The sequence below is a fragment of the Seriola lalandi genome, unplaced genomic scaffold (assembly GCF_002814215.2).
Source record: "Seriola lalandi dorsalis isolate HSWRI2012SDOR001 ecotype SW California unplaced genomic scaffold, Sedor1 jcf7180002054782, whole genome shotgun sequence".
Taxonomy (NCBI): Eukaryota; Metazoa; Chordata; class Actinopteri; order Carangiformes; family Carangidae; genus Seriola; species Seriola lalandi.
The window spans coordinates 605,864-624,426 of record NW_019525335.1 but is presented as its reverse complement, the minus strand read 5'-3'; the positions used below and the strand labels follow the sequence as shown (position 1 = coordinate 624,426).

Sequence of the window (18,563 nt, the reverse complement as noted above, 5' to 3'; positions counted from 1 at the left end):
ACTAAAGAAGATAGCCTTCCCTTCAGAGGGGAGTAATTGTCATGATTAGTCGAGGTCATAACTGGGTTTTGAGCTTTGAAACGGGGCAAGCCATAACATAAAGAAGAAAAAAAATCTCCCTGTGGCTTGTTGTACTCCACTCAATTATATGATAATCATCTTTTTACTCTAGCTGCTCAGAAAGGTTCCTATTTTTGGTTAATTAAGATACAGAGAGAGTGGGAGAGAGCAGATAAGGGCTCACCAGCAGCTTCCCCGCAAACCGAGGAGTTCGAATGGTCCAGATTCTGAATGAGCGCCCTGTTGGAAAATAATGGAGAGGACAAATTAGCAGGGTTGAATATAGCTTCACAAATAGCTCGCGAGTCGCCACATTAACCTACTGCGAATTAAAACAGACAGGGACTAAATCGTTCAGGAATGTGAGAGCGGGAAAAGGAGAAAACTGAGTCAGAGGCTTATTACAACACAGTACAGATTAATTTTCCTGTTCTTTCTTAAAATTGGAAATCCACAATGTCCATTAGAGCCAGAGCAAATTACTACATGAGAAATTTGCAGTCAGTGCTTAACAAAAGCTCCACATGCATCTTCTTCTTTAAACCGCAGTTTCTTCATAGTTAAAGCAAATTTCATTTCTGTAATTACAGATTTAAGCTTCAGCTCACCACTGATACTGAGTTTTAGACATTGCTAATGAGCTCCTCCCCCCCTCCTGTCAGCCCATGTGGAAACAGCCAATAGCTCTGCAGTGGTGACATCATATCTAATCATCGTACCCAGATGAGACGTTGTATCCAGGCGGGATGGCGATGCACTTCCTCCTGGCTCTGTCCCAGCCGCAGTACGGATCCCGGGAAAGAATGCACTCCCTGCATGTGTCGCCATAGCGACCGCAGTCAGCCAGCGGCAGTCGCTGGACCTCCATCGCCGTGCCGACATACAGGTGTCCCTAAGGAGGAAAAGATACAATCCAGTATGTGCCTTTTGGACTCAAACCAGCCAGTGTCGCATCATGATTCAAAACCAAAGCAGCCACTTTCTTCACGTGTGTTTTCTCTTGAGCAGAGCAGCTTCCAAACCAACACGGAGCAGTAAAACCCTGAACTACAGCACAAAATAAGGAATTTCTATAATATGGACAATGGACAACATGGCTGGAAAAATAGTTCATATTTTATAAAGACCAGGGTTTTTATAATGATTCACCATATAATCAGATTTATTAATTATCTTATCCATTCATTAGACACAGGCCTAAACGGACCACAGCTATTTATTTTATACATTGAAAATGTTGAATTTTGTAGAGTCTATGTTATAGAAATAAATGGGGAACTCATAATTGCATGAAAAACTTTTTACTCAAGAAATTCCAAATTTTGTGTATATGATCAGGTTAAAAAAAAAAAAGCCTTGAATGGTGCAGAGTGTTGCGGCAGCATGGCTTTCCCGGTGGTTTTTTTTTGTCTTTTCCCTGTCCTGTCTCCCCTGCAGCTCCGCCCTGATCACTCCACGAGATCCACCTGGCCTGGGGAGGAAAGATTAAAAACTCTGGTGCCACCTTCAGAACGGCAGAGGCTTTTGGCGTGGGGGACTGCTGGTTCTGCTGCCTCTTAGCGCCCTGATTCTTTTGCACATTTATGTTAAATAAACCCTTTTTAGAGGTTTTAGAGGCGTTTTATGAGTTTGTTGGGTCACTGGTGGAGTGTTGTGTAGATCCTTTATGGTTTTGCTGCTTGTCTGTTTGTGCTTTTGACTAGATGTTCACTTTAGTGCCCTGGAGGTTGCTTGAGAACACCTTAATTATCGTCGGGCAGACTGAGTCTCGCCACTTTGTTATTTTGCCTTTGTTACTTTTGGTGGTATACCTGCGTGTGGGTAGGTTGTCTGAGTGAGGCAGTGGGCCTTGTCTTGGCTTCGCTGCTGACTTACAGAGATGACTGTTTTAAGGAAAGCCTCCTGGGGCGCCGCTGAAGGCAGGTTGGGGTGCCTCTCTACAGCTTGTTTCCCTTGTAATCTTGCACTTTGCACAGCAGCTTAATTGCAATCTCTTTTGAGGGTTGACTCCACCTTAAGTCTGTTGGCTTTGTCTCGTGTAGCTGTGATAAACACTTACTGGTTATGTGTGACCTTTTTTGCTGTGGTACCTGCACTCCACTTTTGCTGGGTCACTTGTTGGTTGCTGCGTAAGTGTCGTGGCTGACTGCGTTGTCACCATTTTTGTTTCGTGGCTGTTGCTGTCCACTTTTGGTTTGGTCACTTGTATGTAGGTTAAACTCTGGTGCCACCTTCAGAAGGGCAGAGGCTTTCGGCGTGGGGACTGCTGGTTGAACTGCCTCTCAGCCTGGGATTTCTGCTTGTCTTAATTGAGTGTCCTGATTCTTTTGCACATTTATGTTAAATAACCCTTTTGTTATTTAAGAGGAGTCTTATGAGTTTGTTGGGTCGCTGGTGTGTGTGTTTTGCGCCCTTTAGGGCCACTCAAGGGTGGGGCGTAACATGTAAACTGTGAAAACAATTTTCATTATGTTCATCTTTATCTGTGTAAAAAAAAAAAAAAAAAAACCCTAATGAAAAGATGAATTGTTCTAAATTAAACTCTGAACTTCTATTCGAGAGGTTGGCAAATAAATTTGATCATTAGATGGCGGGCCAGAACATAATCAAAGGGTAATTTAAGAAATTGATTAAAAATGCAGCTGGAATTTACATTATAGCCCACAGTCACATTATGTTTGACTGATCTGTCATACATGCAACAAAACCTTTGGAACATCCTGTCATAACTTTTCAGAATTAAAGCTCACAATAGCTTGAAATAAAGCATTGTCGCTTTTATTTTAGAGGCAAAATCACTTGTGATTCTGTGTGTAACTGTTGCTGCCTTTGATGCGTGACAATCTGTGTCTGTCATTCACTTATGGATAAAAGTATAAAACTCATTCTTCAGGTGGGGCGCAGATTCTCTATTTGGACATTATAGCTAAATGTGGGACTGTCGGTCCAATCAGATTATAGCGGGTCGCCAGTTGTCAACCACACTTCTAAACTAATGCTAAAAACATATAAATCACTTCAAATCTTCCTTCCTCTTAGTATAATTAGTATAATTAATCTACCACGAATACCTGAAGCCTGCAGCCTTCCCCAGCATTGTATAAGACCCGATGTAATATTTATGGTGAAAGCACACACACTATTTCTCATACCTTCTGGGAGTCGATGGCCATGTTGAGAACGGGACCCTCGTTGTGAAACAGAGAATACTGGGATACGATGAAGACTCCCTCGCTGGTGTGAAGAACTTTGAGAACTTTACCTTGATCTGTAGAAATAAAGGAGAATAAGACAGTGTAAATGGAGTGGAGGGATGGTCTGCAGTCTTCTACACTCAAGACAGCGCACACACACACAAAAAGACACACACACATCCTTGGTGTCATATGTTAAAATGTGTGCGTTCTGGTCTTGCCTGTGTTGCAGCCCTTGTTGTGCTGTCCAGAGCTTTATAAATTCATGGATTTGACTTGGACAGTTTCCACTCTTGAGGGAGGATGGAAGGCCAAAGGCAAAACGGCAGACTAGAGTTTTAGAGATTTTTTTTTTTTTTTTTTTTGAACAAGACATTGAACAAAGCAGTGCTGCTCTGGAAACAGAAATACTATGACTGTGCTTGTTTAACCTCGATGGACCACAGTAAAGGCTAAAACAGCAGAGGAGGTTTGTTACTCAGGCTGCTGCGGTGTGCAAGTAAAGATGTGTCTGCAGAACTCCGTCAATACATTCAGCCGGGGAAATCAAGTAACTCTTAGATTCTGGGTCAGTTTTCTATCAATTACAGAAATCCAGTGTTGAGTTTAGTTCCTGACAGAAATGATGGAGCATTCAGTGTCCTAGAACTCGGACCTCGGGGCTGAGTGCAATATGATGGAAGCTGATGGAAAAAAGCTAAATTCAATCATTTGTAAGAACCAGTCATAACTGTATTGTATAAAATCTGGATTAACCTACTAACTGGACAAAACAAAATATCAGGGGCCTCAAAGGTTCTGGACCTATTGCACGTAAAACACAACTGTAAAACATTCAAATGTCCCAGTTTTCACCACAAGTAAAATAATAATTAGTATATTCTACTTGTTTCAGCGCTTACATAGGTTTGTCATGTCCTGTCCCACTCTTTCCTACCCAACCCAATATAAAAACATGAACAATGCACCATCCACCACCTTCTCTAAAGAGCTCCAGGAGACTGACTCTGGTAGGTTGCTTCTTTCATAAACGAACTCAACAATAAAAATGCAGCGTTCATGGTGTTGAAAGGTGCGCTCGGGAGTGTGCTAAGTGCTAACACAAGTGCATACATGTGTGCATGCATGAACGTGAGGTACAGTTAAAGATCCTGGTTTGGAGGTTTTAAAATATGGCAACCCTACTATATTAGCATGATAGCAAAAGTTAGCAAAATGCAGTGCACTGACAGCCTAGCTAACTGTAATGCGCCTGATTAGCAAGGCTAACGGCTAACAGCCTAGTTAGCAACAATCACATTTCAAGCATTTCCGTTTCTGCCCCTAATACGGGTGAAATAATAGGTTCTTAATTTCAAAGTATTACTAGCTGAGACACTAGCTCTTGTTAGCTAGGTTAGCTAGGTTTTGGAACATGTTTGTTTGTGTTTGGAACGATCATAAGTCACAGCACTGTCTGTGTATATTTGCCTCATGAACTGTGTTTCCTGTTTTCCAAACAACAAGCTCCAGCAGACTCACAGGCTTGCTGGAATTTGCTAACATCTTTGTTCATCTTTGCACAGGTGGTCAATAATGTCGCCTCGCATGCAGCTTGATTTTGAAAATGGAGGGAGGTCATTAAGGTAGCTGCGAGCCATCACTCTGGGCATTACACTACCAGACGGCTGAGTGCAGGCATCACTCTCCCAGGCTGTTTACAGTCATTTGTTCTGCCCAATATTTCTTTATTACCTTGTACCTTTTTTTTTTCGGTGCTGAGTGCGTGGCAATTTCATTGGACTGAAAGTCAATGAAAATGTTCCTTCACCCTTAGCTGCTATTTACATCCCCTGCCTCCAGACAACCACTCCTTCCCTCCCAAATAATACCTTGAGAGATTTAATGGTTCCCTGCAGAAAGACGTTCTAACATTTTTTTTGTCTTTTGTCAGATCTAAGATTATTTTACCTTCCCCCAAACGTGAAAATGTGATTACAGTGATATCCTTTTTATCTCACATCTTCATTTCTTGAATGCTCCCTCCAAGAGGAACTTTCTCATTTGTAATTAGGCTGCCATGTTCTTGCTGTCTATTAGACTTCTTTTGTCCCGAAACTGCCTTGTCTCTTTTTCATAAACTTCAAATCTTTTTTTCCCCCCTCTGTAGTCAGAGATAACATTCCCCATTTTATCCAGGTTATTCTCATATGATTCTTTTAATCCTGTCTGCAGCTATTTTCAGCTCTTTTATCAAAACAGTGTATCAGCACAAAGACAGCAGCAAGACATTCTGAGCGGAAAATGGGTGACAATGCTGAACTTGTGCTGAGTGAATCTGTTTTTTTTGTTGTTTTTATTTATCCAGGGAGGGTTTGCTGAGTGCACATAATCTCTTACAGTAAACACCTTTTAGCTGCTAACCTTCCATATCTACACAGTTACACTGACTGTGTAAAAGCTTTCACAGAAGGCCAACAGTCAATATAGACATTTTTCTGCTTGGATGAAATGTTTAAACTTCTTTTACTAACAAGCTAAAGTATGTTACCCTTTTCTCTACGGTGCAGGCTTTACACTGAGTTGCAGTCGTTCACTTTCTCAAGCTCATATTTTTCCCAGTCGCCACCTTGGTCTGCCTCTCTAACCTTTAAGCTACTGCCTCCTCGAATGTCACAGTGTGTGAAAAGAAAATAGCTTCTGATCTCAAATCATAAAGTCGAACTTGAAACAAGTGTACGGCTCTGACATTTCATCCATCCCTGAGGGAAGCTCTCTGCCGCTGCTTTCACCTCCATGACTGAAATGGTCCGAGCAGCTTTACATCTTAAGGTAGTCAATCTGTCAGCGAGCTACTGAAGGAAAAGAAATGTTTTACTACCGCCCGTTCTTTTTGCTCCATTTCCGACAGTCCCCAGCATCAGAGACCTTTCATTCCTCCTTTGCTACCTTTCCTTCTAAGTGACTCTTTAGGGCCCTGACACAACGCGGTCACAGTCAGACGTTTTACAATGTGCTCAGCACTTTTGGTTCTAGCTGTGGCGTTTAGGTCAACATTTAGCCAACTGAGCCTGTTTAAAAGTCACTGGAGGACTGAGGAACAGTTCGGCCCAGAGAATCAGTGATTTCACCGATGTAGGTTTCTCCCAGAGTTAAACCTCTGCCTTTTCTTTTCTTCCTTCACAAAACAAAAACTACAGGCTGGGACATCAAACATATTAACTCATTTGTCTGAACAGATTCACAGTCACAGGAAAGTGGTGGCTTGTTTGTTTTGTTTGTCTTTCCGTGATGTGTTTCTGAAGGAATACAGACTACTGACAGATTACTTCTGCTCAATCAGATTGAGAACATCTTTGTGTGTTCAACAATAGCCGGCAAAATATCTCTGCAACTATTGGATGGATCATCATGAAGGCTTGTACACTTGTTCATGGTTTACAGAGGACAAAGTCTAGTGACTTTGGTGAGCACCAAAGTTATCTTCGCGTGCCACCAGCAAGTAAAAGTTTTTACTTATCCAATGAAATCTCTCAACATTTACTGGATGTTGCCACAGACAATGTACCGTCCTGATTCTGGTGATCCCCTGACTTTTCCAAAAATGCAGCCAGCTGTTTACATATGTGGTTTTTATAGAAATTTCTTGACACTTGGCTATGAGATTTGGTTCAAATATTCATGTCTGCCTCAGGATAAAATTGCGAATAAATTGGTGATCTGATCAATTTTCCTCAGCGCCATCATCTTTTATGATCAAATATCAATAACATTCCTATAAGCTGAAGCTTTACTTTGTATCTAGTGCTAATTAGCAAATATTAGCATTCTAACCATCAAAACTCAGATGGTCATGGTACACATGGTGCATGAACATGGTAAACCTTTCCCTGCTACACATCTGCATGTTTATATTGTCACATTTTAGCATGCTGATGTTAGCATATAGCTCAAAACACCACTGCGGTACAATACATCTTAGCTAATTTTTGAATATTTTAAACTAAAACACTTGCATACTGTTCCTTTCCTGCAAAGCTTTAATTGTCTCTAAATATGAGGAGAAAACAATCAGTTGAATAGTTAAGGAACAACAACTTTATTTCAGTTTGATTAAAAATGAGCTGAATGCATTTACTGATGTAAAATGCTGCACTACTCTGAGTCTGTTATATGCAAAAGAGAGCAGTGTTTCAATAGCTGGCAGTGAATATCTTTGTCTGTCATGTTGTCAAGATGACAGATATTGAAGTAGCTGGTTATTATATGCATATATTCTGCTGAATTATTTGCAAGCTGGTGATGAAAACACAGATAAATTCACTTTGTCGAATCCTGCAGCGTTCTGTCAGCATGTGTCTCACAGTGGGAGCTCCACCAAGACTAGTTAGACGGGCTTAAAACTATTAGGTAAATGATAAGATATTTGGCTAATTAGGACCTTGTCAGTTTATTCTAGGTCAACACTGTAAAATGAGTTCCTTTAGCTTCCAAATACATCACTTTGTCAGACAAATGTGACTAGAATAAACAACTTGTGCGCCTCTGCGGGTGGAGAAATTAGATGAGAGGAAATTAGATGAGTAATCTTCTATCCTTTCATAACAGCCAGCATTAAGGTGCCCTTGCACATGGCACCCACAGTCTAGTCACTCTACTTGAGCTTTTTAAGTGTCGAGCAGCCAAACAATGTTTGCTTTTATCAGCTGAATTTGTAGCAAGGAAACAAAGCCACTGCAGATCGTGGTCGGTGTGTGTTTTATCTGCAAATTACAGACTGAGTCTTTTATCCAAGATTTAAAGATAATGGTTTTGTTCATGACAACAGTTCAGTTCATTCTGTCTCAAAAAATTGTTTCCCATATAGAATAAAGGGAGATGTCCATGTGTTGTTTGATTATAGATCAGTTCTAGGTTCTATATTAACACTGTGAAAGTATCAAAGCCTCAGTCCACAGAGAAATGCACACAGCCTGTATTCAGAAACTCAGCCTTAAAACGAGCTGTCAGGACTTCTGGAACTTTGTGATGTCACAACAAAGCAGTCACCAAGCCCCGCCCACCTAGACGCACCATCCAACCCTTGCAGGGTTAGAAAGATGTGAGCTTACCAGACCTCTGTAGCCGACCCCTCTTCTCTGCTTAATGCTAGCAGCTTAATGCTACATTAGCCGCTACTAGCATAACACACCTGAATCTCCAAATGTCAGTAGTCAAGTTGCATTGTGGGTAATGTATTCACTAAGTTTTGACAAGGAAGAAGACAATAAATAAAAAAGATGTTATAGGTTCTGCAGCATCAAATTTGTTCACAAAACCATATGTCTGTATATAATAAACGATTCATTTGTCTCTTGCTTTAACATTTGCAGTTTCCAGCTTTTCTAATTTAAAGACGTGTAAGCAGTGGGCCACCTAAAAATGAAATAAGATCCAACCTATAGAGCAGCAACAGGATCTCTGATAGCTGGCTGTTGAGCTCGAAGCCAGCACACATTTCCCACCAGCACATAATAAGCTGCCACGATGGGAGAAATGGCTGCTACGACAAATGCAGCAAGGAAGAAGTACGATATCTTTAGCTTTTGGATTTATGCATGTGACATAACAACAGTCCTGTTGTTGGTCTGTTCAAATGTTCAAATGACAATGTCCTCATCAGACTAAATGAACCACAGCAAACAGGACAAATGCACCAGAGTTCATTCAAAGTGCACTAAATAGATCAGGTGTGAATGCAAGCTTTAACTAATCTTCAACCGAGCGAGCTCCATTGTGGGTGAGCTCATCCCCCCTTCATAGATATTTATTATTTGTGCACTCAGTGTTATTTACTTTCCGGTGCTGCCTTTTCTTGCACAAAGATTAACTGTGCGGTTTGTGTCTCCGAGCTTGTCCCAGTGAAGGATATTTATTGGTATTTCTATCACTAGGGAAGACTAATGTCCCAGGGCTACCCAAAATGCATCTGCTTCGATCCCACCGTCTGTGGTCCCGAGGTGGACGCTGGCTCACCACTTCTACTCCTCTGATTGGTTTAGACTGTTCTAATGCAACTATCCATCAAGACGAGCTGTCTGTCTGTCTGCTTCACTCACTAAAAGATTGGATTATTTTAAGGAAGGGGGGGAGGGGGCTTCTCTCCATCATTTGCAGAGCATCTTTGAAATTAATTATGCAGATTGATAAACTTGATTCGTAACAAGCTTGTGAATATTTATAGCTGGTGTCCTGAAGCGAAAGTGATGCAATATTGAACAGGAGAAAAAAAAAAAGGAATGTGATCAAATCAGAATCATAAAGAGATCAGGGCGTCCATGTCTTGTACAGTATGTTTCTTTTCACAAAGCCAAGAGTGAGCATGGAACAACCTGATCTCCAGTACAACCTGTTCCTCCAGCTTCTGATAACTGTGACTCAAACTGCTCCAGTTTCTTTATAGGCCACCGCAGAGACCCGTGGCTGTTCATAGCTCTCCACCCTTTCCCTCCTATTACTGACACAGTTAGTAAAGCCCACAGCGAGGGGCCATCCTCCTTTCTTTTTTTAACACTACATTGTTTTTTGGGTTTTTTTTTTTTCTTCCAATGCGCTAAAAGTAGAACCAACCTAGAAAAAGCCTGATGAATGACAAGCACATATCCACAGCAGCAGTGGGGAAATGACACTCCGCTCATCTTTCGGTGAACTTCAGAGCGATGAGATGCACATATACACACACGAGCATATGACTCGCGATGGTTGCCATGGTAATCTCCCTGCGGCACAAGGCAATTTTTGGAGTAACTGCTATGGGCACCAGCAGCGCCTCAGCATAGCTGCTTTGATCAAACAGAAAGAGTCTAGCAAAGGCCAGGAATCATTTGAATGAGGCTTTGAGCAGAAGAGATTTTGACCTTTTTGCTATTCAGTGATTAAATCAAGAATTCAGGTGCATCTTTCAGCCATGCATTTTATTTTCTTGCGCTGTACAAGAGCATTAATCAAATGTCTGCAATGTGTTTTTACTCTGCTTGCCCATAGTGTTGTGTGGCTGAACTGGAGGAGCCTTGAGTTGTACGACTCACTTGCCCTGATATATACAAGTGCAAATACTTCTGAGTGTCTTTATCAGTTGCAGAGAATAGGATTTTTACCCTCTCTATTCACCTTTATTGCAAGAGTAACCAACTGACCGAAACAAGACAAGTACAGGAACATAAGGGAGATATAGACAAATGGGTCCTGCTTTTGCCTGTTGCCTGGATTTCTTTTTTTTTTACAACTTTAATCTTATTTTTGCAGTTTTGGCCACGATATCTTTTGGTTTTCATAACTTGTTCCGGCAACTTCACTGCTTAGATCTGGGATAAAAGCAACTGTGCTACAATGGAGTCAATTGGGGCAAGTAACATGAGCAGTAAGACCATCAGACCATCAGTTTTAAACAACAATTTTTGGCTGGACCGCAACAGCAGGGCCAGCCCCCTATAATCCTGAATGTCACCAACTGTCTGACTGACTGAATGATCATATTTCCATCATTGGTCAGTCAAGTGCCTCGTCACTGAGTTGTCAGAGCTACAGAGAGACCACATGAGATCATTGTGAATGGCAACTGCAAGGAGTAGTCTCGTATTCAGTGCTGAAAAAAGACGACCAATTCTCGAAATGGAGAGAGAAAAATCTGCTGCGGTTGATTTGCAGTACATTACACATACATGCGTATACATGCACACACACCTGTTCCGAGGTACAGGACGCTGTAGTGCTCATCATTGACCGCCAGCACGATGTCCGCCACGGTGTGTGTGATCTGGTCGTCTGTGGGGAGGTCAAGTGGAGCCACACCGACGGGCCGGATCACATCCTCAATTTCTGGGTAGTATCTGATCACCCCCAGGTTTTTGATGTCATTTTGACCTCCTGCTGTCGAGTTCTTGCGGACGCACTGAGGGGAGAAGTGATGTAATCAATTCAGACTGGGCTGGGAACTTGAATAAAATAAATCGCCCTCGGACAAAGAGCTCAAAATTGCTTTTTCTTTTATTAACTCACGCCTTTCAAAAATAGCTCTTCAATCTTTTCTCCTCTGAAATAAAGGCTGACTCATGCAATTGCATGTTTCTCTTCAGATTGGTGTGATTATAAAAAACACAGAAAGTCATGTTGGTTTTTCTTACCATTCCAGGGCGACTGCCAATGAACGGACTGCTGTAGCCCTTCAGTTTGCTTGTGGAGAAGGCTTGGTCAATATCTTCAATGGAGTAAGCGCAGATCACAGTTCTGCCCCTGAACAAAGGCAGAAAGAAGAAGAGTAATTACACCCAAAATAAAACCAGGGAAAGTTGTTATGAGGGACTTGCTGGGGAGCAACTAGAAATTCTCGACTAGCATGTTCTAGTTTCTCTTTCTCTTGGTTTACTGTGTGTTCAAACAGGAAGCGAAGTGAATGTTAGAAATGGTGTCTTTCAACTTGAGGAAAGAATCTGCAGGTACTGTGTCTCAGAGCTTTGTGAATCTGATATAAATGTACAGAGACAAGACGGAAAGGAGAGCGACAGCAGTGAAATAGCACAAAGAGATGGAGTTCAGTGAGAGGCTGAGCTGAACTGAAACACACACACACACACACACACACACACACACACAGTCAGAGCATCCATTGCACACCACACCATTATTATGAAGCAATGTCTACTTGATATCCCTTGTTGCCAGTTGCATGGGTCTTGCATTAGTGACTCGTTAAACCAAAGAGGTTTCCTTTATCTACTTTGAAAATTTCATCTATTAATGCACAAAAAAAAAAGAAAATACTGCTTTCCTGTGAATCTCTGTGACCAGAGGTTCCAGCTTTTGGGGGCGACTGTTTTCAGCTGTGGAACCCCCCCCCCCGCCTCCCCTGAGTGGTAGCTATACCACTATTTTAAAGTAGCACAGAAAGAAAATGTGCCAGTTTTTAACCTTAGGTATTCGGTCACCGACTGTTGGTTTCAGTCTGGTGTTCCGTTGCCGGAGGCGACGGCGGCTGACACAGATCATTTAACTGAAATTGAATTTTGTCAGATCTGTGACCAAGCAAACATTTATAGGCATCTACAGTCTGCTCCCCCTGCGTAGCTCGCTGCATAGCTGTCCACCCACACACACATAGCAAGGGCAGAGGATCCGACATTGTCTGTTGTTTGCACATTGTCATGTCTACGTTTAAGTTGTGATTTTTGGACTAGATTTGCAAGAACTTTATGGTCAGTTTTGTAAACTGTCGCTTGCAAATAGATCAAATAAAGCTGAAGTTAATTGTTTCTGGATTATGGTGTTTCTATTTTGTATTTGCAGTGAACAAAGCTGCACAACTACATAAGAAATACAGGACTACCAATCTGCCATAAGTAGTTAAACTTGATGTATGAGGTTGTAACATGATGTGCACGCTTGCATCATAAATATGCACTTCGGCTGTTTTGTTTCTGTTTTATTCTGTAGTTTTTAGCTGAGTAAGACGGATGTTCCGGCTCACCATGCGTTGGAAAACAGGCCATACATGACCCCGGCCCTCTTGTCCTGCGCTGTCAGCACCACGGCCTGCTTCATGTTGTTGTACTGCTGCTGAGTGTTGCCCGTGCCACACATCACCCGGGCCTTCATGAAGGTGGTCCACGAGTCTGCCAGCAGGCTTTTAATGCCCCCTTCATCCACCTGGAAATAACATACAAGAACTCTGACAACCAAATCCTACAGGGCAGCCAGGTTAGTAATTTTGAATTTTACTGTGTTTCACCCTGAAGAGATAAGACACTGACCCCCTAACTCAGGATAAAAGGACTCCTTTTCCCTCCCTTATGGGAATTCTCTGACATTTTGGTAGGAAACAAAAGAGATCTATCTCGGAGGTTCCGGTGCAGAAATTAGTTCAAGACGTCTGTAGCCTATCTTAGCACAAAGCAGTAGAAACAGCTAGCTTAGCTTTGTTATAGATGCTCTGCAGCACAACATGTAATTAGCAAAGTAAAGACATAGTGTTTAAACAGTGAGCATTAATGTAGCTATATAATGAACAGCTACTGCTGTAACCTAATTAGCACACAAACGGGTAGCAGGTAGAGGTTGCTAACTATTTCAAAGCTGTCAAAGCAAAATGAAAGTCCTGGCCAAACATACGCCTGGGTCCCCGGCCTGAGTCTGGCCCATATACTTCCACATCGGGGCAGATTCCGGCTGTTGTCCTCCAGCATTGGCGGAAGATTTTCTGTGTGTGTGCCAGAATTGGCCCAGACTTGGAAGTAGCATCTGATAATCATGCTGTATATGGGCCAGGTTTGGGCCATGGAAAACAGGCATATACTGCGCCAGAAGAAATAGCCAGATCTATTTTGCAATATGGGACTGTAGGCCTTTTTACATGTGTGGAAATAAGAATTTTAAAATTGTGTATTAAAAAGTAGTTAGCATGTGCTTTGTAGCATTACTGACTAACAACAGGGTCCAGAGAGACGCATTCAGAACCTGCTGAAACCTCTTGAAAGATTCACCAAAACGTGTCAGCTTTGCACATTTCACATTTAAATGTGAAGCTAAAGCCAGGCGCTGCTAGCTTAGCATAAAAAACTGAAAGCTGGGGGAAACTGCTAGCTCTGTGATGAGATGAGATGAGATGAACAGATTGACCCCCAGCAAGAGAGCAAGGAACTGTATGTTGAGAAGCATGTGACAAAATGTTGGAATATTCCTTAAAACAGCTTTATCTGTTGATTTGGGCCCCTGTGAATATTTCTCAAAATTAATTCAGGAGCTCAATCATCAGCACACAGAGCAGCAGGTGTTTTGCCTTTGACAGCTGATTAGGAAACACCTGCTTTGACATCACTGATTGGAGAGTGTTGAGAAAATGCAACATCTTAACAAAGTTTCTTGACAGTGAAGAAGAGTGTAGCAGCAACCAGAAAATATATGTTATGTAGCTTCACTCAGAGCATTTGGGATTTATTCAAACTTTGAAGCTTTAGATCCTTTAGGTCATTTCATTAGTAATTCACTTAAAACCAGTGGCTTTCTTTTGAAACATCACACTCACACAAATTCTCCAGGCTTCCAGAAAGTATTCAGATGAAACAATCTCAGAAAACACTTTGATAGTACTGCTCATAACTCATATATAAATATATATGCAATGGGAGGAGAGGTTGCAGGAAAAGGTTTTGGTTTTTTCTTTACTGTGCAGATTCGACCGATGCGGGCCCTGTACGGCTCCTCATCCACTCTGGCAGTCTTGTTGAGCTCACTGAAGAAGAAGTAGATCTCCTCCTTGAACTTTAGCGAAGACGGGATTATGGCAGCGCCAGCAAACTGTGGATCTGTGTGATGAGATTTAAACAAGTCAACAATTAACAAGTATCATCTTCTAGCGTAGTCTTATTTCATGATTACAGTCCATTATCTTATTTAAAGAAATACTATTGATATTAGTCTGTATATAAAGCGGATATTGTGAGATTGAACACAAGTATCTGATTTGCATTTTACTGATTTGCATTGTACTGCTGTAAATACCAGAACATTGAGAACCGACAGTGAATGCTCCTACATGTTATTTCTCCCCAAGGGAATGATAGTAGATGATTTACAGAGAGTTCCACCCACCAGCTCCATGTTCATTAGTCTAAACCTGTACGGTCTCTGCGTGACTCCCTTCCTCCTACTCACTCAGCAGCCAAATGTTCTCCGACTTCAGGAGTTTCTGGGTGCCAAACGTACGCCGGATCGAGCCGACGTGACCTCCCACCGACGACATAGCAGAATACAGATTCCCATCTGAGACGGTGAGGAAGAAAAGATGGAGAGGAGAAGAGAAAGGGTGAACCGTGGGCAAGAAAAGGCAGACAGTCAGTGTGATGGATGGATACAAGGTTCAGAGGGAGAGGGAGAGAGATTGGAGCGACGCAGGAGGGGGATTGACTGAAGCTGGAGGAGAAGAAGACACAGAGGGAGAACATTAAACACAGAGAGGCAGAGTGAAGGGAGAAAAAAGGAGGCCCCCGGAAGGCCAAAGACAGAATAAAAAAACAAGGGAGGAGAAGGAGCGCAAGAGGAAAGAAGACATCAAGGCAGAATAGCTGACTGCACCAATGAGCAGCCAATAATCACCATATTCTTATAACCCCCTGTTGAGCTCTTTCTCCATAGCAATTCAGAGGGGAAGCGCTTGAAATTGTGGCAGTAACATCTTAATTAGGACTGATTGTTATTAGAATGCTGCTCAACTCAAGCAAAGGGTCGGCTCGTTGCCTCAGCAATCGATCCCCATCCGGACGAGCATCCTGCAGCGCAAACTAACCTCTCGCTAATTTCTCAGTCCCTACAAACAATCCATCTGCATTAGATGCTTTAACAAACAGACAGTTTATCCGTCCCTCATTATGTGCCGTGACTCCTGAAAGGTTGGTTTGATTGGAAACATCTCTGTTCCGTAAATGTGGCCCTAAGCTGCTCGATAATCGCACAATTAGGAATCACACCCACAACATCCGCCTTCCATTCGGTCCAGTGGAGCTGGATTAGCTAAACATAAAGTTTTATTAGCAGGCCTGTGTTTTCACAAGGGGTAATGTGTGCCAGCATAGAGGGTATGCACTTCCACTTCTAGTTTGTGGTTCTGCCATCTGCACAAACAATGATTTGTAGGACATAGCAGACAATCAGTGTGGTCTGTGGATGTTGAATTGGGGCCAGATATTGAGTTTCCTGATATATATATTTATGTTCCTCGACACAGGGGGAGTTACGGAGGTAAACAAAACCTGCAGGGCATGTATATGCAGTAGATACATGTTGCTATTTTAAAGAATTTGTCAGCATGATCAAAACCACTAGGACCTAAAAGGATATTCTGGTTTCCTGTGGACAAATAAGAAAATATCTTTAGATTTTTTTAGTGTTTTTTGAGAATTCTTTTATAATGTTTATAATATAACTTAAACTTGGTGTTGTTTCCCCTCAGTTTCTCTGACTGGACCAGCAGATCAATGGAGCTTTGTTACTGAGAAAATAAAGGTGACTCTGACAAAGTAAGGACCATTCGGGCTTAATAGACTGCAGGGCTGGCCGAGCAATGAGGGAAAATAAGTGAGACTGCAAAGAGGAAAGGACAGGAAAAAACCTGTGTACCAGGAGAGGAAGAGTTAGGTTTCACTCACATGGCTTTAAAAATAGTGCATGTAACTGCTGTAAAGAAAAAAACTTTCCCTGGGTGAGCATGTTCCCAGAAGTCCTTAAGTTTGGGCTTAGCCCCGAATTTTTGTTCCGCCCCTAACCTTAACCCTCACCTTTTACCCAAAAAGCTACTCAACTCACAGACGACATGTTTAATTTTTTAATGATTTGTGTGATCTACAAAATTTAAAGCACTAATACAAGTTCAAACTCAACATCACTCAGGCACAAGAAAACACGTAATGAAAAAAGGGTTACGTCTCAGTTCTCGTTCAAGGTAGAGAACATATATCAGCCTACAGCAGAGCACTACATAATTTATTAAAATCTGCTCGCACATCTATCTTGTGGAGGATTGGCTCATTAAATTATTGTGAAGTACTTTAGATAAAATCCTTCACTCATTTGCATGTTATGAATAGAGAGTGATAATATGAGACAGATCGCTCCTGGGAGCCCAGGACTCACAAGAGTCGCTCAGCTGCTCAGCGACACAAATGAGCAAAGTTAATATAAAGAGCTGAAGGTGGCTTTGTTCCAAAATAAGATATCTGAACAGGTGACACCTGAAACAAGGTGACGCTTTTGAAATGGAACTTAGTGAGACTACTTCATCCTTTGATTGTCCCCAATTACCTCATTCATTTCCTCTTGTAATGTAATGATTACACTGATTCATAGGTGGGCAGTGCTTCTAATTGGGAATAATCATACCAGCATATTATGATTGCAAACTTTTGTACCATTTTTTGTCAAATTAAAAATGACAGATACTAAAACATTAAATAAAGTTAAAACTTATCTGTAAATGTTATGTAATGAAAGTTACTGATATGATGTGCTGACTGTTTTGACTGATATTGTTTGTTGATGCCTTCAAAGACCAACAAATCATTGTTACCAAAATGATTCATGTGTGTGCTCCTAAATGACACCGATATGGTTAAAGTTTGGTAAGGTATAGGCACAAAAAGGACTTAGTTAGGGGTTAGGAGGGTGATGGTTGGGGTGAGAGCAATCTTCCAGAATTTCCTCCACTGAGGAAACCACTTTTTCAACTAAAAAAGCCTCTGACAAAGAAAGAGATAAGACCAGAGGACAGGTGGACTGGCCATGGGGACAATCAACTCAAATCCTGGTCAGCAGGTCAACCGTCAAAACATCCAAAAAGTTTTTAAAGGTTTTACCAACTCAATCAGTGTCTTTACCGGCTCCATCAGTGTCATTCATGTGGCCAGTCCCAGCAGATCCAAGGCTGAATTTCTTTCCCAGTCCGACCGTGGGGCCAATACTGGCTTTACCACGAGGAGAACCCTATAAGCTGCTAAAGGGCTCCAGATTGACTCAGAACTGGCTTCTTCTCCTCAATGTGTAAGTAACTTGATGGCAGCATAATATTAAATGTCTGTTTTCATTAGAGACCGGATACACTGGTCATGATAACGTTAGCTAACTAGCTGTCATCCTCATTATGAATTTGTTCAGCAAATGTTGCTATCGCTAGCTGGCTAACTGTCAGCATTGCTGTGGAGTATATCACAGCAAGGGGGGGTTGGGGCCGAACAGAGGTCGGAGTTGTGGCCGATGAAACGTTTGTTTTGGTCTGAGATGCTGGTGGTCTAGCGCGACATCTAGTGGCAGTGACGATAGTTTACAGAACCCTTAAAGGCCTCATGACATCAAACCTCCAGCTGCTTGTTGTGGACATCATAAGGTTTACTGGCATCAACAAACAGTCTTCCTTTGCTGATATTAAATCATGAACAATGTGTGATTATGTTTTGGACAGATTCTGTTTCTTTTTCCTCTTGGTTGTACTCCTGCAAGCAAATGTGCACTTTGACTCTTCTGTTTGTTACCTGCAGGCACGCTGATGGACCTCTGGGAAGGGTAGGGCGGGGAGATGTCAGAGGCCGCCGCTATGTGCCCGTTGCCCTGGACGTCAGTCAGCACAGTGTCATTTACCTGCAGAGTGTAGGAGACATTTCAGCCTGGAGGAAGTATAGCATTTTAAATCCAGTTTATTGCAGCCCTGGACCTTCATGCGTTTACATCTTAGTGATTTCTATGACAAAACCCAGCACTCAGTTACTTTTTTGCCACCACATGGATTTTAAGAAAACTTATCATTGGAGGCAC

At 42.0% G+C, this 18,563-nt stretch overlaps 1 protein-coding gene across 1 annotated transcript in view; it reads right to left on the bottom strand.

Annotated features, from left to right (window-relative positions):
• LOC111669233 (semaphorin-7A) overlaps positions 1 to 18,563 on the bottom strand; it is a 40,859-nt gene that overhangs the window by 7,922 nt on the left and 14,374 nt on the right. The window contains exons 5-13 of the mRNA XM_023425506.2: positions 18,284 to 18,389; positions 14,919 to 15,026; positions 14,430 to 14,569; positions 12,736 to 12,914; positions 11,396 to 11,504; positions 10,956 to 11,163; positions 3,213 to 3,328; positions 780 to 952; positions 245 to 300 (exon numbers count right to left, since the gene is read on the bottom strand). Coding sequence (XP_023281274.1) covers positions 245 to 300; positions 780 to 952; positions 3,213 to 3,328; positions 10,956 to 11,163; positions 11,396 to 11,504; positions 12,736 to 12,914; positions 14,430 to 14,569; positions 14,919 to 15,026; positions 18,284 to 18,389 — 1,195 coding nt within the window. The remainder of the gene's footprint in view (positions 1 to 244; positions 301 to 779; positions 953 to 3,212; positions 3,329 to 10,955; positions 11,164 to 11,395; positions 11,505 to 12,735; positions 12,915 to 14,429; positions 14,570 to 14,918; positions 15,027 to 18,283; positions 18,390 to 18,563) is intronic.